We start from the raw sequence: 18,171 nt of genomic DNA, 5'->3' as shown, positions 1-18,171 counted from the left end.
TATACTAACTACAAAGTTAGTGTATTATTAAAGTATAACAAACTTTTATTGCTATATAACATGTTTTAAATTTACAGGAGTCAGATGATATTCTTTTGTCATTTTTATATTTCAATATTAACAAAAGTGTGTTATGGTTCACAATATAAATATTTTAATGAAAAATTATCAAGAGTACTCAAGGAAGATAGGGGACCAAATACACACTAAATATTAATGTGGGGGGGGGAGCAAAAATCAATGACATCACAGGGAATTCCAAGTCTAGTTTCAAAGAGAGAGTCTATAGTAGAGAGCAAGTTTTCACAATATGCAATGAATAGTGTAAATCTAGACTATATGCCTGGCTTAGATATTGACTTGTAAGGACACCTGTGCTTTAGGAACAGAATTCCGTCATGAGACTGGAAGCCAGAACTTTATAAAATAGGTAGCCAAGGTTCATCACTGAGAAATTTGAGATTCAAAAGGACATTTTCTTTTCTCCTAGCCGTCCAAACCATTGTCAAATTCTCTTCAATTTGTAATATCTTACAATTTTTCTTTTTAAATTTAATAATATATGTTGAAAAATACTGAAATGTTCCTCTATTTCTGGAATAAACTCCAGAAGCATATTCTTTTTCATATACTCATTTCTGTTGATAATTCTGATCCATATATTTTGTAAGTATTTTTCAAAATATAAATCAGTCATTCAAAATAACATTAATAGGAGGAGTGAACAACTTTCATGATTTAATTCTATTTCTATATGCCTGCAAATGATACTGGAATTAAAACTTTTACAAGTACTCACTTTACAGTAACATTCAAAAACATGAAATATTTAGGGTTAACTTTAAGAATTAAAGATACCTAAATAAATGGAACAATATGTCATGCTCACAGTTTGAAAATCATAACATTATGAATGTGTCCATTCTCTACAAATTCTTCTATAGATTTTTAAAAATCCCAATCAAAATTCCATCAGAATTACTTTTTTCTTTAGGAGGTGTGAGTAGAAATAGAAAAGTTGATTCTAAATTTTACATAGTAATGCAAAAACCTAAAATCACCAAATCCATATTGATAAAGAAATACAAAATATGAAGATACATTTTACCTGATTTAATGAGTTAAGGTAAGAAGAGCTGGTATTGTTATAAGGATAGATATATGGAACAATGGAACACAAAGTATGTGGTATATTGTTTTCAACATAGGTACCAAGAAAAATATCATTTTTCAACAAATGGGCCTAGAACAATTGAAAATACATATAGAAAAAAAATACCCTTATACTTACAAATATTACTTAAAATGGATCATAGATATACACATAAAAGCTAAAATCAATAAACTTCTTGAAGAACACTTATGAGAAATCTTCACAATCTTGGGATGGATAAGGCACAAGTGGTATAATGCATAAAGGAAAAAAATGATAAACTGAACTTCATCCAATTAAAAACTTTGACTTTTTGAAAGATATCATTAAGAAAATACAAACCAAGTCACATACTGGGAGAAAATCTTACAAAAGACTTGTATATAGTTTATATTAAGAATTTCTATAACTACATAATAGAAAAAGCAAACAACCCTATAAATATGTGCAAAATGTTTGAACAGACACTTTAAAAAGGAGAAATATGAATGTCCCATAATCATATGAAACATTGTCCAATATAATTAGTCATCAGAGAAATACAAATTAAAACCACAATGCACACATTCAAATGACTAAAATGAAAAAGACTGGCAATAACAAAAGTTGATGATGATAAGGAACAGCTACCTAAAATCACCAAATCCAAATCATACACAGATGTTTGGAATGTAAAATAATACAATATTTGGGAAAGCAGTTTGACATTTTATTTTAGATTTAACAGTAAATTAACATATGACCCAGCAATCTTACTCCTAGATATTTACCGAACAGAAATGAAAACAGAAGTCAATAAAGATTTGAACATGAATATTCTTTGGGAGCATTTTTCATAATAGTCACAAATGAAAACAACCTAAATGTTCATTAATAATTTCATGGATAAACACTACATTATATAAATATAATGAAGACCACCTAGACACATCATAAGTTTTTTTGTTGAAAACCAAATATAAGGTCATAATGCCTTTGTAGATACAACACAGATGGGTTCTATGGATCATCTGGCTAGGTATGGCAGGCAGAAGCAGAATTAGGCACTGATGTCTTCAGTGACAATGGGACAGATGGTTAAAAATAGAACTACCTTATGATCCAGCAGTATCATACTGGGTATTTACCCAAGGATACAAAAATACTGATTTGATGGGATACAAGCACCCCAAGGTTTATAGCAGCATTATCAACAGTAACCAAATTATGGAGAGAGTCCAATTGTCCACTGACTGATGAATGGATAAAGAAGATGTGGTATATATATATAATGGGATATTACTCAGCCATAAAAAAGAATGAAATCTTGCCATTTGCAACAGTGTGGATGGATCTAGAGAGTATTATGTTATACCAAATAAGTCAGTCAGAGAAAAACATATGCCATATGATTTCCCTCACATGTAGAATTTAAGAAATAAAACAGTGAACTTAGGGGGGAAAGAAAGAGGCAAACCATAAAAGAGACTCTTAACTATAGAAAAAAAACTGAGAGTTTATGGAGGTAAGGTGGGCAGGGGATGGCCTAAATGGGTGATGGGTTTTAAGGAGGGCATTTGTTGTGATGAGTACTGGGTGTTATATATAAGTGATGAATCACTGAATTCTACTACTGAAACTAATATTACATTGTCTGTTAACTAACTGGAGTTTAAATAAAAATTTGGGGAGAAAAAAACAATTTCACACAGTTTTAACAAAACATTAATGTAGATTTCTGAATTTCAGAATTATTTTAATTTTCTAAGAAAAGAAAAAAAAAACTATATTTGACCAGATGGACTAATAGATCAACATTCCATCCAAAAGCACAAGAATACATATTTTTCTCAAGTGCAAATGAAACAGTCTCCATTTTAGATCATGTGTTGTCCACAAAGGAAGTCTCAGTAGTTTTAAGAAGACTAAAATCTTGTCAAGCATCTTTTCTGACAAAGGTATGAAAGAAGAAATCAATTGCAAGACGAAAACTGGAAAAATTACAAATATGTGGTGGCAAAACAATATGCTAGTGAATAACCAATAGGTCAATGAAGAAATTTTTTAAAAATCAAAATATACCTTGAGACAAATGAAAATTTAAATGCAACACAGAAAAACGTATGTGATGCAGCAAAAGCAGTTCCAAGTGGGAAATAGACATGAATATAGGCTTATCTCAAGAAACAAAAAAAATCTCAAACAATCTAACTTTATAGTTATAAAGGAGGTAGAAAAAGAAGAAAGTTAGTAGAAGGAAGAAAATTAAAAAATCAAATGGAAATAAATTAAATGGAGACTGAAAACTAAATAGAAAAGATCAATGGAAACTAAGAGCCAGGGGCGCCTGGGTGGCTCAGTTGGTTAAGCGACTGCCTTCGGCTCAGGTCATGATCCTGGAGTCCCGGGATCGAGTCCCATATCCGGCTCCCTGCTCAGCAGGGGGTCTGCTTCTCCCTCTGCCCTCTTCCCTCTCGTGCTCTCTGTCTCTCATTCTCTCTCTCTCAAATAAAAATTAAAAAAAAAAAGAAACTAAGAGCCAATTCTTTCAAAAGATTAAAAATATGACAAACTTTTAGCAAGACTCACCAAGAAAATGAGAGGTTTCATAAATAAAATTAGAAATGGAAAAGGAGAGGTTACAACTGATACCAAGAAATACAAAGGTTCATAAGAGACTACTATGAACAATTATATGCCCATAAATAGAACAACTTAGTAAAAATGGATAAATTCCTAGAAATACATATACTAAAACTGAATTATGAAGAAATAGAAAATATGAATAGATTGACTACTAGTAAAGAGATAGGGTCGGTAATCAAACCTCCTAAGAATCATAAGACCAACTCGACCATTCTCTAACACCGTACACAAAGATAAACTCAAAATGGATGAAAGACCTCAATGTGAGACAGGAATCCATCAAAATCCTAGAGGAGAACATAGGCAGTAACCTCTTTGACATCAGCCACAGCAACTTCTTTCAAGACACGTCTCAAAAGACAAGGGAAACAAAAGCGAAAATGAACTTTTGGGACTTCATCAAGATAAAAGGCTTCTGCACAGCAAAGGAAACAGTCAGCAAAACAAAGAGGCAACCTACAGAATGGGAGAACATATTTGCAAATGACACTACAGGCAAAGGTCTGATTTCCAAGATCTATAAAGAACTTCTCAAACTCAACACCCAAAAAACAAATAAGTCAAAAAATGAACAGAAGACATGAACAGACACTTCTCCAAAGAAGACTTACAAATGGCTAACAGACACATGAAAAAATGTTCATCATCATTAGCCATCAGGGAGATTCAAATCAAAACCACATTGAGATACCACCTTACACCAGTTAGAATGGCAAAAATTGACAAGGCAAGAAACAACAAATGTTGGAGAGATTGTGGAGAAAGGGGAACCCTCTTGCATTGTTGGTGGGAATGCAAGTTGGCACAGCCACTTTCAAAAACAGTGGGGAAGTGCCTCAAAAAATTAAAAACAGAGGTACCCTATGACCCAGCAATTGCATTACTGGGGATTTACCCCAAAGACACAGATGTAGTGAAAAGAAGGGCCATATGCACCCCAATGTTCATAGCAGCAATGTCCACAATAGCCAAATAGCCTGTGGAAAGAGGCAAGATGCCCTTCAACAGACGAATGGATAAAGAAGATGGGGTCCATATATACAATGAAATATTACTCAGCCATCAGAAAGGATAAATACCCAACTTTTGCATCAACATGGATGGGACTGGAGATTATGCTAAGTGAAAGAAGTCAAGCAGAGAAAGTCAATTATCATATGGTTTCACTTATTTGTGGAACATAAGGAATAGCATGGAGGACATTAGGAGAAGGAAGGGAAAAATGAACAGGGGGAAATCAGAGGGAGAGATGAACCATGAGAGACTATGGACTCTGAAAATCAAACTGAGGGTTTTAGAGGGGAGGGGGGTGGGGGGATGGGTTAGCCCAGTGATGGGTATTAAGGAAGGCACATACTTCATGGAGCACTGGGTGTTATACGAAAACAATGAATCATGGAACACTACATCAAAAACTAATGATGTACTGTATGGTGACCAACATAACATAATAAAATTAAATTAAATTAAAAAATAAAAAGAATCATAAGACCAAGACCAGATGGCTTCACTGGTGAATTCTTCCAAACATTCACAAAAGGTTTAATACTTACTTTCCTAAACTCTTCCTGAAAACTGTAGAGGAGGGATCATTTTCAAATTTACTTGATGAGGCCTGAATACAAATTATTCAGGCACTTAAGTATCTATCCTTTACACACTTTATTCATCTTTCATGCATATATTTCATGTGTATTTTATATCACAATGAAATGATAAGTATGACATAAATATTTATTGTTAAAGTGGGCAGAGAACTTCCTTTCAAGGGAACTAAAATATACTAAAGTATGTTTTAAGAAAGAGAATATAATTTAAATGAAATTCTTTCAGAAGTGAACTGTGACATGCAAAGAAAAATACTAATAACCAAAAGGAACAATAGGTAAAATAAAGTATTTTGAGAATAAAATCTTCAGGGTATTTTCTAATGAAAAGCACAGAGGTGACAGAAATATACTATTTACAAGAATTTTATGTAAGTTAAATCCCATTATTTTGTAGGTGGCCTAGATATGGTTAAATATGTATGCTAAGAATGCAAGAATAATCACTAGAGGAAAAGAAAAAGTACAGATCCACTAAATTGTTGCAATAAATGGTGGAAGAAAGAAAAAGCATGAAGTTTCAAAAGAAATGAACAAAAATTCAATTAAAAAATAAACATGGCAAAATGAACATAGAAAATATGAAAATTTGGGTGCCTGGGTGGCTCAGTTGGTTAAGCGACTGCCTTCGGCTCAGGTCATGATCCTGGAGTCCCAGGATCGAGTCCCACATTGGGCTCCCTGCTCGGCAGGGAGTCTGCTTCTCCCTCTGACCCTCCTCCCTCTCATGTGCTCTCTCTCATCCTCTCTCTCTCAAATAAATAAATAAAATCTTTAAAAAAAATTTATTAAAAAAAAGAAAATATGAAAATTTTGAGACAACTAAACATAAAAAGTATGCAATCTAGAGGAGTGTAAGGAGTCAAAACAGCTAAATGTAATGAGGTATCCTAGAGAAGATCCTGGTATCAGAAAGAAGCTATTTGGTAAAAAGAAAAGAAATCCAAATAAATTGTGGACTTTGGTTAATTAAAAATATGCAAAAATATTAATCACAATAATGTTTAAGAGGATAATATGATAAATCAAAGACAGATTGGATAGTAAATCAAAACCCAATGTAGATCTTGAGCTTACTAGTACAGAAAAACTAAATGAGAAGGGAAATATCAGGGAAATACTGACTAACAAAAGCTAATTTGTGCATAGATATATAGATATGTCAGACCAAATAGACTTTAAAACAACATTAGAGATAAAGACATTCAGCATTTGAATATAAAAGTTAAATTTCTAGGAAGATATAACAATCATAACATGTCTCCACTGTAGAAAACAGCTTCAAAAAACAAAGTATAAATTGAAGAATATATACTGAGAATTAGGCAAATCCAACAGCATAATTGTAGGTATCAATATTATTTCTCAGGTACCAAGAGTTCAGGTGAATAAAATCCATAAAAATACAGAAGATTTGAGGCATTCACTTAAAAATTATCATGCAATCAAGTTCTATATATAGGAATTTTGTTTCTAATAATTCAAGAGTTTATATCTTCTCAAATGAACATGGAACATTCCAAAAACTCACCATGCATAAGTGTGTGAAAACACGCACAACAAAATGCAGTGATTAGCCATCTTACCAAGCACAACTAATAAAAGGGTAAGAGCAAAAAGCTAAATATAACAATAAAAAACCAAGGATTATTATTAATCTAATTCTGTGAAGTCAATTTAAAATAAATGACATTCCTTCAGATGCAAGGATGGAAATTAGGAGATGAGGAGGTAAAACATACATGTAGTAACAGTGAACCCATGCAGGCATTTTGAGGAATTCACATACTTGAGGTGATAATTACAGGATTGATGTTACCAATGTTTATGATACAGGAAGGTAGGTGTTACTATTAACCGTTACACCATAAAGAAAATCTACCTCTTTAATCCATGCTACACTTATGCTTTACTTAAACTTTTCAAATGCTTCAAATTCAGGATGAGTCAGTTATCACATGCCCATATCTCTGTATCTTGGATGTTTAATAAAATGGTAGCCGCAAACTCTTTCAAAAAGGGTCCTCCTACATCACATCTACATTTATAAAACTACATGAGAAACACAAAAACCAATCTTTAGATGAATTAGAAATGTTTGTCACTAACCTCTGCAAGGCCGCAATCACATTGTTCGGGAGGTTCCAAAATTCCATTGCCACAAGCTGCTGCTGTTCTTCCTTGGTAAACCACTTCTGAAGCTGTTTGATTCCGAAGACATTCAAATTCAGGCTGTGAAACCATACGCTTAAATTCATCCATGCTGCAACTGCTAAAAAACTTTACACCATGGGAATGTCTAAAAATAAATTATATTCCTCAGATAAATGGAATAAAATCACTATCAAAATAACACTCTATGAATTACTGAAAAGTACCATAAATTCTGTAATACTGCACTTACAGAGGAGCCAAGAAGGAAGGGAGAGGATTTTTATCTTTAATACAAGTTGTAAATAAAAGCAATGTTTATTTCTATTGTAATTCAATATAATAGACATCTAGCAAGTAGAGGAAGTTAAGGTGACATGAGTTAAAATATATTAAAACACAAATAATGTTTGCCACACAAAAAATCTCTCTTTAACTATGTTCTACTATTATTTTCATTATGATTGCCAACATCCCAATTATAATCATTATTATAAGCACTAATTATAAGAAAATGAAACATACTAGAAAAATTTATGTGGGAAACTGAAGAAATAATAACAGTGTTACAGGAAAAATGAGAATCATTTGTATTTTGATAACAAAATTAATCAATTAAAATATCTCAACACTAATTATATAAAATATATAAGCCATAGATTTGTTTTATTTTGTTACCTTTTGAAATATTTCTGTACTTCTACATGCACTATTTAATGAATTTTTATTTCATTTTGTAATAATCTACAACTTCGAGAAATGACAAAAAAATAGACCAAAAAATAAATTTTTCCCAAAACAATGAATAAGTTGCCAAACATGATCCTAATAACTCTAAATATTTTAATGTATAATTCCTACATAGACATTAATTCTAAAAAAGACCCTTCAAAATCAGGAAATAATGTCATCCAAATTTCACCATCATCACAATATTGGCACTTTATAGCAAAAAGATCCAGTTGAGAGTCAACCATCGCATTTTTTCTTCAATTTTTTTCTCTCCAAATTTTTATTTAAATCCCAGTTAGTTAACATGCAGTGTAACATTGCTTTCTGGTATAGAACTTAGTGACTCATCACTTACATGAGACTCCCAGTGGTCATCACAATGCTCTTCTTAATATCCATCACCCATTTAACCCATCCCCCCACACAACCTCCCCTTCAACGAACCTGTTTTATTTCTATAGTTAAGAGTCTCTTTTATGGTTTGCCTCTCTGTTTTTCCCCTAAGTTCACTGTTTTATTTCTTAAATTCTACATGTGAGGGAAATCATATGGCATTTGTTTTTCTCTGGCTGACTTATTTGGTATAACATAATACTCTCTAGATCCAGCCACACCATTGCAAATGGTAAGATTTCATCCTTTTTATGGCTGAGTAATATCCCATTGTGTATATATACCACATCTTCTTTATCCATTCATCAGTCAATGGCCACTTGGGCTCTCTCCATAATTTGGCTACTGATGATAATGCTGTTACATAAACCTCAGAGTGCATGTATCCCATAAAATCAGTATTTTTGTATCCTTTGGGTAAATACCCAGCTATGCAACTGATGGATCATAGGGTAGTTCTATTTTTAACTTTTTGTGGAAACTCTATACTGTTCTCCAGACTGGCTGCAGCAGTTTGCATTCCCACCAACAGTGTAAGAGGGTTCCCCATTCTCTGCATCCTTGCCAACATCTGTTTCTTGTGTTGTTAATTTTAGCTATTCTGACAGGTGTGAGGTGATATCTCATTGTTGTTTTGATTTATATTTCCCTGATGATGAGTGATGTTGAGCATCTTTCCATGTGTCCATTAGCCATCTGGATGTCATTTTTGGAAAAATGTCTGATCATGTCTTCTGCCCATTTCTTGACTGGATTATTTGTTTTTTGGGTGTTGAGTTCATTGATAGGTTCTTTATAGATTTTGAATACTAACCCTTTATCAGATATGCCCTTTGCAAATATCTTCTCCCATTCCGAAGGTTGACTTTTAGTTTTGTTGATTGTTTCCTTCACTGTGAAGAAGGTTTTATCTTGATGAAATCCCAATAGTTCGTTTTTGCTTTTGTTTCCCTTGCCTCCAGCAATGTGTCTAATAAGAAGTTGCTATGGCTGAGGTCAAAGAGGTTGCTGTCTGTGCTCCCCTCTAGGATTTTGATGGCTTCAGGTCTCACATTTAGGTCTTTCATTCATTTTGAATTTATTTTTGTGTATGGTATAAGAAAGTGGTCCAGTTTCATTCTTCTGCATGTTGCTATCCAGTTTTCCCAGCACCATTTGTTGAAGAAACTTTTTTCCATTGGATATTCTTTCCTGCTTTGTCAAACATTAGTTGACCATATAGTTGTGGGTCCATTTCTGGGTTTTCTATTCTGTTCCATTGATCTCTGCATCTGTTTTTGTTCCAGTACCATACTATCTTGATGACTACAGCTTTACAATATAGTTTGAAGTCCAGAATTGAGATGCCTCCAGGTTTACTTTTCTTTTTCAAGATTGCTTTGGCTATTCAGGGTCTTTTGTGGTTCCATACAAATTTTAGGACTGTTTGTTATATTTTTGTGGAAAAGGCTGTTGGTATTTTCATAGGGATTGCATTAAATGTAGAGATTGCTTTGGATAGTATAGACATTTTAACAATATTTGTTATTCCAATCCATGAGCATGGACTGATCTTCCACTTCTTTGTGTCATCTTCAATTTCTTTCATCAGTGTTTTAGAGTTTTCAGAGTACAGATAATTCCCCTCTTTGGTTAGGTTTATTCCTAGGTATCTTATGGTTTCTGGTGCAATGGCAAATGGAATCGATTCCTTGATTTCTCTTTCTGCTGCTTCATTATTGGTGTATAGAAATGCAACAGATTTCCATATATTGATTTTGTATCCTGACACTTTATTGAATATGTGTATCAGTTCTGGCAATTTTTTGGTGGAGTCCTGGGTTTTCTGTATAGAGCATCATGCTGTTTGCAAATAGTGGAAGTTAGACTTTTTCCTTGATTATTTGCATGCCTTTTATTTCTTTTTGTTGTCTGACTGCTGAGGCTAGGACTTCCAGTACTATGTTAAATAACAGTGTTGAGTGGACATCCCCGTCTTTTCTTACCATAAAAGAAAAGCTCTCAGTTTTTCCCCATTGAGGATGATATTAGTGGTGGCTTTTTCATATATGGCCATTATGATGTTGAGGTATGTTCCTTCTATCAAGAATTGATGTTGTACTTTGTCGAATGCTTTTTCTGCATCTATTGAGAGGATCATATTGTTCTTCTCCTTTCTTTTATTAGTGTGATGCATCACATTGATTGATTTGTCTATATCGAACCACCCCTGCAGCACAGGAGTAAGTTCCACTTGGTGGTGGTGAATAATCCTTTTAATGTACTGTTGAATCTGATTAGCCAGTAACATATTGGCTACGGGATATTGGCCTGTAGTTCTCTTTTTTAGTGAGTCTTTGTCTGGTTTTGGAATCAGGGTAATGCTGGCCTCATATAATGATTGTGAATGTTTTTCTTTCATTTTTATTTTTTGGAATAGCTTGAGAAGAATAGGTTTTAACTCTTCCTTAAATGTTTGGTAGAGTTCGTCTTTGAAGCTTTCTGGCCCTGGACTTTTGTTTGTTGGGAGATTTTTGATTACTGGTTCAATTTCTTTGCTTGCTTTTAGTTGTTTTAGTTTTCTATTTCTTCATGTTTCAGTTTTGGTAGTTTGTATGTTTCTAGGAATTTATCCATTTCTTCCAGGTTGTCCAATGTGTTGGCATATACTTTTTCATAATATTCTCTTATAATTGTTTGTATATTTGTGGTATTGGTTGTTATTTCTTCTCTTTCATTTGTGATCTTTTTTTAATTTGGGTCCTTTCTCTTTTTTTCTTGATAAGTCTTGCTAGGGGTTTATTAATTTTATTAATTTTTTCAAGGAACTAGCTCCTGGTTTCATTTATCTATTTTTTTTTTTTTTAGTTTCTGTATCATTTTTTTCTGCTCTAATTTTTAATGTTTTTCCTTCTTCCATTGGCTTTAAGCTTCATTTGTTGTTCTTTTTCTAGTACCTTTATGTGTAAGATTAAGTTGCTTACTTGAGATTTTTCTTACTTCTTGAGGTAAGCCTATATTGCTATGTATTTCCCTCTTATGACACTTTTGCTGCATCCCAAAGATTCTGGACCATTTTGTTTTCATTTTCATTTGTTTCCATGTATTTTATTATTTCTACTTTAATTTCCTGATTAACTCATTCATTATTTAGTTGCATGTTGTTTAACCTCCATGTATTTGTGGTCTTTTCCAATTTTTTCTTGTGGTATACTTGAAGTTTCATAGAGTTGTGGTCAGAAAATATGCATGGTATGATCGTAGTCTTTCTGTATTTGCTGAGGGCTGATTTGTGACCCAGTATATGATCTATCCTGGAGACTGTCCCATCTGTACTCAATCCTGCTGCTTTAGGATGAAATGTATCTGTGAAGTCCATCTGGTCCAGTGTGTCATTCAAAGCTATTGTTTCCTTGTTGAATTTCTGTTTAGATGATCTGCTTATTGGTGTTAAGTGGGGTGTTGAAGTCCCCTATTATTATTGTATTATTATTAATGAGTTCCTTTATGTTTGTTATTAATTGTTTTACTTATTTGGGTGCTCCCATGTTGGGGAAATATATATCTACCTTTGTTAGATCTTCTTGTTGGATAGTCTCCTTTCTTAGGATACATTGCCCTTCTTCATCTCTTGTTATAGATTCAGTTTAAAATCTATTTTGTCTGATAAAAGTATTGCTACTCTGGCTTTCTTTTGATGTCCATTGGCATGATAAATGGTTTGCCATCCCCTCACAATCTGCAGGTGTCTTTAGGTTAAAAATGAGTCTCTTGTAGGTGGCATGTAGATGGGTCTTGTTTTTTATCCATTCTAACACCCTATCTTGTGATTGCAGTGTTTAATCCATTTACATTTAAAGTATTATTGATAGATATGTCTTTAGTGCCATTTTATTATTGTTTTGTCATTGCTTCTGGAGATTTTCTCTTTTCCTTTCTAGTCTTTGTCTCTTTTGGTCTCTCCTTCCCACTCAAAGAGTCCCCTTTAATATTTCTTGCAGGGCTAGTTTAGTGATCAAGAACTCCTTTAGCTTTTGTTTCCCTGGAAAACTCTATCTCTTCTTCTATTCTGAATGATAGCATTGCTGAATAAAGTATTTGTGGCTGCAGATTTTTCCCATTCAGCATGTTGAATATATCACGCCACTTCCTTCTAGCTTGTCACATTCCTGTGGAGAGATCTGCAGCTAGCCCTATGGGTCTTCCCCCCCCCTTTTTTTTTAGATTTTATTTTTTTATTTTTTGAGAGAGAGAGACAGAGATAATGAGAGAGACAGCACAAGTGGGTAGGAGAGGGAGAAGCAGGCTCCCCACAGAGCAGGGAGCCCGATGTGGGACTCAATCCCAGGACCTGGGGATCATGACCTGAGCCGAAGGCAGACACTTAACCGACTGAGCCACCCAGGCACCCCTGGGTCTTCCCTTCTAAGTTAAGGACTTCTTTTGTTCTTGCTGCTTTAGGATTTTTTATCACTATATTTTGTAAATTTAACTACAGTATGTCTTAGCATTGGCTTGCTTTTGTTGATTTTAATGGGAGTTCTCTGTGCCTCCTGGATTTGGGATTCCAGATTAGGGAAGTTTCCTTCCCCAGATTAAGGAAGTTTTCAGCTATTATTTCCTCAAATAAACTTTCTGCCCCCTTTTCTGTCTACTCTTTTTCTGGGACTCCTACAATATGAATGTTATTACATTTGGTGGAGTCACTGATTTCCCTAAGTCTGTCTCATGATCCATAATTATTATTTCTCTCTTTTGTTCAACTTCATTTTTTTCCATTATTCTCTCTTCCATATCACTTATTCGTTCCTCTGCTTCTTCCATCTTTGTGGTCATTACATCCAGTTTGTTTTGAATCTTAGTTATTGCATTTTTCATTTCTGATCATTTTTTAATGCTTTTATCTCTGTGGTGAGGGCCTCCCTGAAGTCTTCCATTCTTTTCTCAAGCCCAGCAAGTATCCTTATGATTGTTCTCTAAATTCTCCATCAGGCATATTACTTATATCTGTTTCACTTAGATATCTGGCTGTGACCTTTTCTTACTCTTTCTTTTGAGATGAATTCCTTTGTCTTGGCATTTTGTCTAAGTCTCTTTTCTTCTTCTGTGCATTACAGAAGCCTGTTATGTTTCCTGCTCCTGAGAGTAATGACCTTATGAAGAGGAGGTCATATAGTGTCCAGGGCCTGGCACTTTAAAGAGTGTCTCTGATGTGTGCTGCATGTACTCTGCTGCTGTGTTTTGGCTGCTCTATCCTTCCAGGAAGTCATCTGCAGAGGCTGTCCTTGGTGGGAGCGGGCAGTGTTTAGACCTTGTCCAGAGTGTGGCAAGTTTTAACTAGATGTGCTCTGGTCCGCTTGTTAAATAATACCTGATGCTACTTCCACTAGGACAAAAGCCTTACAGAACTCTGTTCAGGAGACAGTGCATGCAGGGGTTTCTGCTGGTTTTGTGGGGAAGGGGCCCGCTGGGCTGGGACTTAGGCACATTTGCCTGAGAAAAGCAGTACCAGCAGAGTGCAGATGGGTGGGACTTAGTGTAAGCAGGTTAGGCAGCCAGTATCCATGCTGTGCTGTTTGCTGAAGCTATTTTATGCTATGGGGCAGGGGAAGGAAGCCAGCTCCTTTATCCCCAGAGAGGGGTCTCCATGCTTGCTCTCAGGGAAGCACTCCTAGAAGAGCAAATAATCTCCCTTCTCAAGTGCCAGGTGTTTTTCAGATTGCTGTTTTCACACTGTCTCTGGGTTGCTTGCCTGCCTGGAACAGCACAGTGCGCTATGGGCTTTATCCCAATGAAGCCTACTGACCTTTAAAACTCCAAACTTTAGGGATGTGCTATGGTGGGGGCCTATGCTGGTCTTTTGGGCAAGGGTCTGACCCTGCTGGGATGGATGCAGGTTTGACTGAGAAGGCAGGCACACTAAAGGGCAGGGAAATGGGCTTTGGAGCAAGCAGGCTAAACAGCCAGTGTCCATCCAGGTTAGCCTCCCCCAGCAGGTGTCTCTGTGCCTATGCAGGGGACGGGGGGATGAGGGCATGGGGATGGGGTTGGGGTTGGGGTAGGAAATGGTGCATGCCAGCTCTTTTGCCCCCAGAGGGTCATCTTTGTGACAACCACCTCTCACAGATGAGCTCCAGAAAAGGGAACATCTCTCCCCTGTGCACCTTTAGGTGATCCTCCCAATCACTTGCTGTCTGCCCCCAGGGTGCTTGCCTGTCTTTTCCCCAGGAGTAGGGCAGTGCCCTCAGGGCTCTATTCCAGCTATGCTGGCCATCCTCTAAAATCCCAGTCTTTGAGCCCTGCTGGTTGCAAAACCTCACAAAAATCAGCCCCTCTGGTTTTCTCAGCCAATGGATTTGGGGAAGTGTTCTCACTGTTTGCTTCCCTGTGTGTTCCCTACCCCTCCTTTATCTGCTACCATGGCTCCCTTTCCTCTGCAGCACCTGGAATCCATTTCTCCCCCAATCTGTGTCTCTGCACCTCCTACCATCTCCATGTGGCCTCTTCTCTCCCTATAGTTGTGAAGTTTGTTCTGTCAGTTGTCAAGTTGATTTCTTGGGTGTTCACAATGGTTTGATAGTTACCTAGTTGTGTTCCAGGTACTAGACAAGCCTAGGGTCTTCCTAGTATGCTGCCATTTTAGCTCCTCCTCAAACATTGTGTTTAATTCTCATGTCTCCTAAGTTTAGTTACCTACATTTTTGTTGTTGTTGTTGGACTACATGATCATGGAAAGTTTTGTGATTACAGACTGACTATTTGGTAGAATGTCCCTCAGTTTAGGATTATAAAATATTCCTCATAATTAAACTGAGGTTATGCATCTTGACAACACTATCACAGGAGTGTTGCTCAGTCTGTGTCATTGCATCCTAACAAATGGCACAGGATTTCAATTTGTTATATTACTGATGATAGTCATTTTGATTAGTTGATTAAGGTGTATCTGCTAGTTTTCACTCTAAAATTACTTTTTTCTTCTTATTAGTTAATAATTATCAGGAGAGAAACACTAAAATGGGTTATAATCCATTACTATCATATTATTTATAACATTCAGATTCCCACAGATTTAATTATTGGGAGCTGGCTTTGTGTCCCTTTGATAAATCTCCGTAATTATTTAAACACCTCTTAATTTTTTCATACAACATGTTCCAAGCTCATTTTTATTTTCTTTGCTTTATAACTGGAATCAATCATTCCTCCAAAGTGCCCCAGTTCTTTTTAGTGAGGAATAGTATTTTTAAAACATGATCCGGGTGATACATGTGCTATTAGTATTACTAGATTTTTTTTTTAAGAGCAGAGATCAAGGCAATGCTAACATCTTAAGAAATATTCACAGCCCCTTTGCTCTTACCTACAATTTGCTATATCCCCACCAGTTCTGGCTCCTGCAATGACATGAGCTTACAGTCTCAGTAGGGACAACTTCTTAGTGTATGGCTTAGCCAATGATTTATAAGGTCAGTAAGACTTTTAGAGTTCTTATTGTTCTCCTATTTTATTTCCTGCTACACAGCTACTTCTGGTTACTTAGTTCTCTGTCAGTGGATTGGTCCCAGCTGCTGATATTTTTGGTGCATTTCAGTTTGGGAAACTTGTGGAATATGCTTTTGCTTCTTAGTTTGTTTTCCTAGTTTCACTCTGTATTTTGTGAGAGAATTGGGGGAGGCTAAAATACCATGCTGATACTTTTACCATTTGATTTCCATCCTCTCCCTTATTCCTAAAACATATTCCTCCCTAGGTAAGACTCCATTATTTTGGGCCTTCTTTCTAATATTTTCTTCCTTCCTGTTTCTTCTCATGGCATATCACTGGTTTCTCCTCAATTACTAAGCCTGTAAATATGAGAAGTACCCTTATCACTCTTTCAACTTCTAAACGACCTGTTCATGGTTTTAACTTCCACCAATACAGTGATGGCTCACACATTTTAAATTCCTTGTCCTCAGATCAGGACCTATATAACTGTGCATTTAATTCTAATGGATAACTTGGAATCCCCAAATTAACATAAACTGCCCTCAAGACTTCTCCTCATTTTTCTGCTTTCCTAAAATACTTGCCTTTTTCAGTATCAGTTAATAATTATGATATCAAAAAGTCTACAAATAATTCTTCACATCTCCTTTTTTCTCTCAATCTTAATAAACTACTATAGATTATTATGAGAATCATCTCCAAAATATTACTATATTGTTCCCTCTGATATATTTTAATTCATTTTAAGATAATTTTTACTATCCATACTGCATAAATCAACTTAAAATGTATTTGGTTAACATTTATCACAAAATCCCAACTCTTGCATCCTGATTGTACAATCACTCTTTCATACACATTCCTGAATCACCTTGCCTTCCTCCCCTGACTTATGCTTTAGCCTCGTATTTTACTTTCTTTTCTTTATGTCCAAAACATTCTTCCTTATAGTCACAGCTATTTCTTTTTTTTTTTTTCATTTTTATCCATCTCTCAATATCCTTATTCTAGTCTGTTGAGCTTTTCGAGCTTCTTGCGAATCAAGTATCAATTTGCTTGCCTGGAAAGTTTTCAACAAGCTCTTTACATGACCAAATTCATATCCCTCATAACTATTTCCTCAGAAAACTTCCTTTATCAGAAAGTTTATTCTCCCCATATGTTCCCTATTTATTTATTTGTTGGCACCTATAATAAGTTGTTTATACTTTGTTTATTTCTAGGTCTACTTTTAAATTTTCAGACCCTGATATGTTAAGATATTTATGACATATTATCTTGTTAGCCATTTATAGGACTAACACGATCCTGCAAACAGTAGATGCTTAATACATACTTTTAGAACGAATGAATTTCATCTCGAGACTCTAGTAAACCCCCAGAAAGTCATCATCAACAGTCACGTTCTCTGTAACATCGAATGTAGAAATATTAAGCACATTTTCCTTTTTCTTTTTATTAACACATAATGTATTATTTGTTTCAGGGGTACAGGTCTGTGATTCATCAGTCATCACAAACCATAGTGCTCATCATAGCACATACCCTCCCCAATGTCCATCACCCAACCACCCTATCCCTCCAAACCCCCTCCACCCCAGCAACCCTCAGGTTGTTTCTTGAGATTAAGAGTCTCTTATGGTTTGTCTCCCTCTCTGGTTTCATCTTGTTTCATTTTTCCATCACTTCCCCTATGATCCTCTGTCTTATTGCTCTGATTCCACATATCAGTGAGATCATATGATAATTGTCTTTCTCTATTTGACTTATTTCACTTAGCATAATACCTTCTAGTTACATCCGCATCTTGTAAATGGCAAGATTTCATTTTTTGATGCTACATAATATTCCATTGCATATGTATACCACATCTTTGTCCTTCATCTGTTGATGCACATTTAGGCTCTTTCCATAGTTTGGCTATTGTGGACATTGCTCCTATAAACATTGGGGTGTACATGCCCCTTGGGATCACTACATTTGTACTTTTGGGTAAATATCCAGTAGTGCAATTGCTGGGTCTTAGGGTAGCTCTATTTT

At 35.3% G+C, this 18,171-nt stretch overlaps 1 protein-coding gene across 1 annotated transcript in view; it reads right to left on the bottom strand.

Annotated features, from left to right (window-relative positions):
* LOC110573136 (A disintegrin and metallopeptidase domain 3-like) overlaps positions 1-18,171 on the bottom strand; it is a 147,408-nt gene that overhangs the window by 68,551 nt on the left and 60,686 nt on the right. Inside the window, exon 12 of the mRNA XM_044912188.1 lies at positions 7,495-7,684. Within this exon, the coding sequence (XP_044768123.1) occupies positions 7,495-7,684 (190 nt within the window). The remainder of the gene's footprint in view (positions 1-7,494; positions 7,685-18,171) is intronic.

The sequence above is a fragment of the Neomonachus schauinslandi genome, chromosome 2 (assembly GCF_002201575.2).
Source record: "Neomonachus schauinslandi chromosome 2, ASM220157v2, whole genome shotgun sequence".
In the NCBI taxonomy this organism is placed as follows: domain Eukaryota; kingdom Metazoa; phylum Chordata; class Mammalia; order Carnivora; family Phocidae; genus Neomonachus; species Neomonachus schauinslandi.
Note: the sequence above shows the minus strand (reverse complement) of the source record. Positions and strands in the feature narration are given on the sequence as shown.